Source organism: Odontomachus brunneus, unplaced genomic scaffold, assembly GCF_010583005.1.
Source record: "Odontomachus brunneus isolate Ranch 3 - 2012 unplaced genomic scaffold, Obru_v1 Obru_scaffold_078, whole genome shotgun sequence".
NCBI lineage: Eukaryota > Metazoa > Arthropoda > Insecta > Hymenoptera > Formicidae > Odontomachus > Odontomachus brunneus.
This window is the reverse complement of record NW_022639528.1, coordinates 258340-265218: the sequence shown is the minus strand read 5'-3', so window position 1 is coordinate 265218 and position 6879 is coordinate 258340. Positions and strand designations below refer to the sequence as shown.

Sequence of the window (6879 nt, the reverse complement as noted above, 5' to 3'; positions counted from 1 at the left end):
TATATATATATATATATATATATATATATATATATATATATATATATATATATATATGTATATAAATCGTACTTGTGTTGTCGCATTATCTGCCTTCTCAACGAAACGATTTGTGCATCCGCTGTTCTCCCAGGAGCGACGGAGCTTTCTCTCTGTATTCCTTGTGCTTCTTGCGTCGACGAGCTTGATGCGGCGGCATTTTCATGACTCGATTGCGGCGGTTGTCGCTTCATCGTTATTTCTCAAAAGTGTTCGCGCAACTTAATCGCAGGAGCACCACAGGAAGACTTTCGTTTAAAACCCCTAAATAATTCGATCATCGACAGTCCGACTGTGTATTAGATAATGCATTATCCGCTAAAGACGTGTCACAATTGTACGATGTGAGAATAATAACATATTTTAATCTTCTTAAGTAAGCAACAATTTTATTACAAAATGTGTCTCTCTCGAATCACAAGCACCGGTAGGATTAAGACGAATTCACTTCACCATAAAATCACGTTCGATTCGATTTTATGTTTTGCACATCGGGAGCGACGCGCGTGAACAGTCGCGGGAAATTGCGCGAGATCCAATATTCCGGATTTTATTCAGATTACGTTGGCCAAAAATAGAATATTATAATACTGCGTAATAATATTATAATATCGCTTACAGTGCGTGTATCGCAGCGATCGCGAGTGACTAACTGATATAGTGTAGAAGTGATATAAAGAATATAGATACATTTTATCACATCCCACCCGTCAATACATTCGAATCACTCGTGGCGATAAGATAAAAATTCAAATCTATCCGCTATTCTCGCAATGAGGATTAAGAATCTTCGAGGGCCATGGTTCGATATTGTGGAATATGACCTCGATTGAGCCACTCTTACAAAGCTTAGAAACTTACGTATTATTTTATCATGTTGGATCGCTTGTGTTTCAAGTCTTAGATTGTCCAAGATTCAACACGCTGCATGCCATGTTTACGAGCGTTGATAACTTACCTGATAACGAAATAAATAAATTAAAGTTGCGATAAATAAATGTAATTTACGAGGTATCATATATCTTGTACATTGTTTCTATAACTTTCTATAATTATCAGATCTAATCAACGTATTAAGTGCAATTGACTGTATCTTATGTGTAACTTATTGAAACGTTCCAGTAAAGGTTAAACAACAGTAGCATTAATGTTGTATTTTCCGCTCAACGATATAACTGTTATATACAATACGTGTTATATTGCAGACAATATAAATTACTAAAAAAATAGCTTGAAGACGTTCAAAAGATATTTTTAAAAGAAATAGGACGTCTTTTGAAGACCTTCAAGTTATTTTTTTAGTAGATTGTGTTGCCTGGGTACATTGTTAAGTGGGAAATTGTAATATTAATGTAATGTTACTGTTACTTCATGTTTACCGGGACGTAATTCAACGGTGCCGGTCATCGGTAACCGTCACGGAATTCAACGTGTTAATTTGAAGATAAAGTCTTTATTGAAAAAGTGGTGCACAAGAAATTAGTCGAGAAAAAGCGATACCGAGAGAGAACAAGAGACAATGCACGCATGAAACAATTGTAGTAGTAAATTAAAAGTTATAGGCTCTTGAGACTTTTATCAAAACAAACAAAGAATAAGGCAAATAAGAGTCAATTGCCGATCTTAAAGGCGAAAATCATGTTTTTCCGATCTTATTTTTGCTTAACCTAGATTGAAATTATTGTTACATTGATTCTTACATTATAGTATATATAAGATATAGGTATTTTTCCTTTGCTTTACTGATCTTTATATACGTGCCTAATTTTTACGTATCACTAAGTTCGTTTGAGTTTCGCAGTTCGACTGTTAGTTAAGTTTTTTAAATTGTTTCTTTGGCAACCCTTATAGAAATATCATACTAAGAATCATTGATAATTACTTATTTTCAGTATTAAAAATACTGAATAATAAGTAATTATCAATGATTCTTAGTATGATATTTCTATAAGGGAACTTATAGTAATTTGGTTTTGAAAAAAATTTTTTCTTATTAAATATTAAAGCAGTCAATCTGTTAGACTTAATATTACTTTTGCTTAACTTGGTTTGCTGTTACGCCGTTTGCGTGACTTATAAGTTTTTCAATTGCGACTTATGCGAAAAAATTTTTTGTAACTATTGTAATTGTTACTGAAAAGGGTCCGAAACAGAGCCCAAAACGTCTGAATTTTGTACTTAAATAAATATATCACAAGCCTTTATTAAATTGTGATTTTCGCCTTTAAGATCGGCAGTTGGCTCTTATTTGTCTTATTCTTGATTTGTTTTGATAATTGTAACAGTACTATATGTGCGTTGTTAGATACAGTTATATTAATAAATTATAAGGCAAGTACTAACAGAAAATACCGTACGATCAAATCACATTGCGATTTCACCGCGCCCTTGCTGAATGGTTTCGCCATCTTTGGTTCATCGGCCTGAAGTAAACGGCGGACTGTTTCACGAGATATCTCGCAGATCGCGCTGACGCTCGCGACGCTATGTTCACGTGCCTCACTTGGGCTCTGTGTTTTGTTCCTGCAATAGTTGTATCGCGTCGGTCGCGCGTACCTTGAGGAAAAAATTTCTGGGAGGACGATGACACGCAGCATCTCACGAAGTAGCGTCCGATGGGTGACTCGAACTAGGTGATACGACGACGCGGCTACGAAGAGACATTTACCGATCGTGTTCACGTAACTATTAACCCTTCTTTTTTGGACTTCTCTGAGAGTATTTCGTCGATTTAGAAATAAAAGTCGCTGAAAACAATTGAAGCATATTAGACTATGTTAAATTGACTATGATAAATTGATGAAACAAATTGGCAAAAATAAGAAAGAGATGTGTAAAAATTAAATAAAATATAAAGTTATATTATTGTGGTTATGTTTATATGTGAGATTTCTCTTGAAATTTCTGAGGATATTTTGTATTTATTGAGTCATGTCGATATATCCTAGATTAGCAGAATAAGGAACACGGGTTAAATGCCCTTACGCAAGGTGCTACTGAACCTGACACTCCTTGCATTGCTCCTGGTGGCCTTCTACTACTATCAGACATCCAATGGTGGACATTGGATTGTGCCTAATCCACAAGTCAGAAATGCAACCTTGGCAAATTTTACATCCGCCTTAGCAGTGGCCAGTGACACCACTGATATCAGTTATTCATCCTCAATAGCTAATATTTTACAGCGAAAGGATACAAATTACTACAATATCTGGTGCATCTTCACCAAAGTTACTTCAAACTCACCCATGGAACACAAATTCCAGATATTTACAGACTCCTTGCTCAGACTGACTTCTGTGGATGTTGCATTTCATGTGATAAGTGATGATGACAGTCGAAACAAAGCAGAAACTGTTATTCAAAATGTTATGAGTGGAACTAGGAAGTTTATGAAGGTATACCTTTTGCTTTTACCTATATGTTCCTTCTGTAAATTAGATTATCAAATGTTAAATATATTCTCGTGTATAAAGCATAATCATTAAAATCTTTCTATTACAATTTTAGATATATAATGTAAATATAATGTATATATATATATATATATATATATATATATATATATACGTGTGTGTGTGTGTGTGTGCACAAGGTGCTTCAGAAATAGTTTGCCAAACTTTAGGAGCATATTTCACTCATTGTAAGGATGAAAAAAGTCAAACATGGGTTCGGAAATACTTCCTTTCATAGTTATAAACATTTACTATTTATAAACTTTTATAAACATTTATTATTTACATTATACGTATTTACGTAGGACGACGTTTCTCGCTTCGATGTCTTAAGACTCTTTATGATACTCCTGTTGCTACTGTGGAAATACTCTAAAATCGTATTATCACTTCGTGTAACAAAATACGAAATACTCTGGGAATTTTTGAACATCTTTGACAATCCATGCGACGTCGATACGAGGCATGCATTGATACAGAAGGAAATCATTTCCAGCAATTTTTGTAATGAAATATTCTTACAGTTTAAATGTTGTTAAAGTCTGTAAGTAAAGTAAATAAGAAATGTTTATAACTTGGAAAGGAAGCGTTTCCGAACTCATGTTTATGTGACTTTTTTTCATCTTTACAATGAGTTAATATGCTCTTAAAGTTTGGTCAACTATTTCTGAAGCATCCTGTATGTATATCTTGTATTATATTTATATATTTGTGATTTTGTAATATCTATCTTATATCAGAATCTTTGTATCTTTTATATATTGTGCCAAGTTTTAAATTTACTATTGTGTAATTTTGTAGATTTTGCATTTTTATAAACTGCTTTTTTAATATCGACTCCTATCAGAAATTTCTCTTTATTTCTTATTAAGTTTGAACTTGTTTCTTTGTATAACTACAACTTTTTGTTCTATCTATTCGCAGGTATTTTATTACGATGTGCACAAACTGGCTGCTCAACTGGAGGATATCGTGTCGATTATGTCCCCGCACTTCAGCAGCAATCCAGGAACATACTATTCCGATGCGTTGTTCTTCCTGTCGTTGGGATTGCACAGAATTGCACCCAGCGATCAGAAGCTTGCCGCGATGTTCGACGCGGATATGAAATTCCGCCGAGACGTGAAAGATCTGTTCGAGGAGTTCAATAACTTCGACAAGGAAGCCCTATTCGGCCTGGCGCCAGAGCTCAGTCCAGTTTACCGCCATGTTTTGTCCTCATATCGTAATAATCACCCGCATACTTTGTTCGGCGAGTCTCGTCACAAAGGCGGATATCCTGGCTACAACAGCGGAATGGTGCTCTTCAATTTGGAAAAATTACGGAAGTCGCGCGCCTACAACGAGATCGTTAGTAAGGAGAGTGTGGATGCAATAACGGAGAAGTATCGCTTCAAGGTGAATAAAAATAGTCTCATGGCAGTCTTATTACAATTTGTATAATCAGAGAAATTAATTCTCATTAAAATATTCAAACATTGACTGCGTTCAGCAGAGAAAGCTGCAGTGCAACTGCTGTAAAATTTATGAATCTGATTGATAATATATGCTCTTGTATTCAGTCAAGATTAACTAGATTAATTAGATTCACGAATTTTATAACAGTTGCAAAAAAGCTTTCTCTGCTGAACGTAGCCATTAAAATGCATCGAATTAACGTTATGAGAATATATACGTAAATAAAGACGAATATCATACATATTGCTATTAAAAACTGCTATTAGCTAAAGTGTAATGACATATTAATATTTGAAAATGGATATTTTTGTACTATTGGTAGTGATTCGTCAGAAATAATTAATCAAACTATTTTACCTCATTGCAGGGCCACTTGGGCGATCAAGATTTCTATACGCTTCTAGGTATGGAAAAGCCGGAGCTCATCTACACTGTCGATTGCGGATGGAACAGGCAGCTCTGTACCTGGTGGCGTGACCACGGCTACGCGGATGTATTTGCAAACTATTCTGAATGTCATTCGGAGACTAAGCTGTGGCATGGAAATTGCAATACTCCCATACCTGATGATTAGTAGTCCATAATCCTTTACGGTACGCTCTTTGAATATCGAATATATAAAAAGTCCTCTAATTTAGGTTTAATGTAAAAAATGGTGCTAAGAGACGTAAAGCGGGAATCTACAGACTGAAAACATTACGAAATTCTGCATGAGATGATATAAGACAATTCGTTTGTATGTCAATTGATTTAAACCATTCAAGTTTAAACCATTCCGCCCGAGATAATAATTAGAGAAAAAAATAGAAAATATATTATTTTTTAATTTTCTAAGATTAAATAGTTCATTGGAGGAGAGAATTTCGTTAATAAGATATAATAGTAAGACATAGTTATATTGAAAAAAAGATAGAACATGAAAAATTAGAGTTCCGCTTATATATAATATTTTATATATATATATATATATATATATATATATATATATATATATATATATATAGGGTGTTCCAAAACTGGTAGAACACCCGTTAGGGGTAGGTAGAGGGTGCAATTTGAAATTGAAAGTTCCTCTTGCATTTTTGAATCCGACAATTAGTTAACGAAATATTAATGAATTAAGTCTGCCAATCTCTTACCGTCCTGAGTGAGCGCTCAGAGACGTAGAACGCTGTGGACTTCTCAGGGGCCTTTCTTCTCCGTTTGTCTCCCCTTTTTGTATCATAAGGGAATAAATGTGGATGAGTGCCTGACCGGGACTAGGAGGGGAGGAGGGTGGCAAGTTTTCTGTATGTGGGAATAATGTGCGGGTGTTTTTGTGTGCGATCATGAGTGCATGGATAATTTGAATGTTTTTAGTGAAAATGGGCGGAATGATTGCGCTTTATATGCCAGAGGGGGAGGACATGTATGATATGCTTCTTTCGAGTGTGTGGGTGACTTGAATGTTTTCTGCACGTCGGTGGTTGAGTACAGTGAATAATTTTAGTGTGTGTGTGTATGGGGAATAAGGGGATGGGGAGTGTAAGTGATTTTCTTGCGTTGTGTATGAGAGGCACACAGCGTTCTACGTCTCTGAGCGCTCACTCGGGACGGTAAGAGATTGGCAGACTTAATTCATTAATATTTCGTTAACTGTCGGATCCAAAAATGCAAGAGGAACTTTCAATTCCAAATTGCACCCCCTACCTACCTCTAACGGGTGTTCTACCAGTTTTGGGACACCCTGTATATAATATATAGATAAGTTATATACAACTATATAATATATTATAATATTCTATTATAATATATAATAATATATTATTTTATTATAATATATTATATTATTATAAGTTAATATTATATATAAGCTTATATAACTATATTAATATATTATAATATTATATATATATATATATATATATATATATATATATATATATAT

The 6879-nt window shown here is 34.4% G+C and overlaps 2 protein-coding genes across 3 annotated transcripts in view; one reads left to right on the top strand and one right to left on the bottom strand.

Annotated features, from left to right (window-relative positions):
• LOC116847460 (RING finger protein nhl-1-like) overlaps positions 1 to 2476 on the bottom strand; it is a 20941-nt gene extending 18465 nt beyond the window's left edge. The window contains exons 1-2 of one of the 2 annotated variants that reach the window (XM_032822478.1): positions 2383 to 2476; positions 73 to 997 (exon numbers count right to left, since the gene is read on the bottom strand). In XM_032822478.1, the coding sequence (XP_032678369.1) occupies positions 73 to 233 (161 nt within the window). In that variant the 5' untranslated portion in view covers positions 234 to 997; positions 2383 to 2476. Of the gene's footprint in view, positions 1 to 72; positions 998 to 2382 lie in introns of those variants that run through there. The other variant, XM_032822480.1, reaches the window with a different exon arrangement.
• Positions 2477 to 2511: 35 nt separating this feature from the next.
• On the top strand, positions 2512 to 5963 carry LOC116847461 (xyloside xylosyltransferase 1-like). The gene is made up of 4 exons (XM_032822481.1): positions 2512 to 2720; positions 2988 to 3437; positions 4419 to 4892; positions 5320 to 5963. The coding sequence occupies exons 2-4, from the start codon at positions 3015 to 3017 to the stop codon at positions 5524 to 5526; spliced, it is 1104 nt and encodes a 367-aa protein (XP_032678372.1). The 5' UTR covers positions 2512 to 2720; positions 2988 to 3014; the 3' UTR covers positions 5527 to 5963.
• Positions 5964 to 6879: the final 916 nt, after the last annotated feature.

What these genes read in the sequence shown, in the direction of transcription:
- LOC116847461 (XM_032822481.1), top strand. Translation starts at nt 3,015, where the DNA reads ATGCCCTTACGCAAGGTGCTACTGAACCTGACACTCCTTGCATTGCTC. An exon ending in GAACTAGGAAGTTTATGAAG is followed by an intron (nt 3,438 to 4,418) that starts GTATACCTTTTG and finishes ATCTATTCGCAG; the next exon opens with GTATTTTATTACGATGTGCA. An exon ending in CGGAGAAGTATCGCTTCAAG is followed by an intron (nt 4,893 to 5,319) that starts GTGAATAAAAAT and finishes ACCTCATTGCAG; the next exon opens with GGCCACTTGGGCGATCAAGA.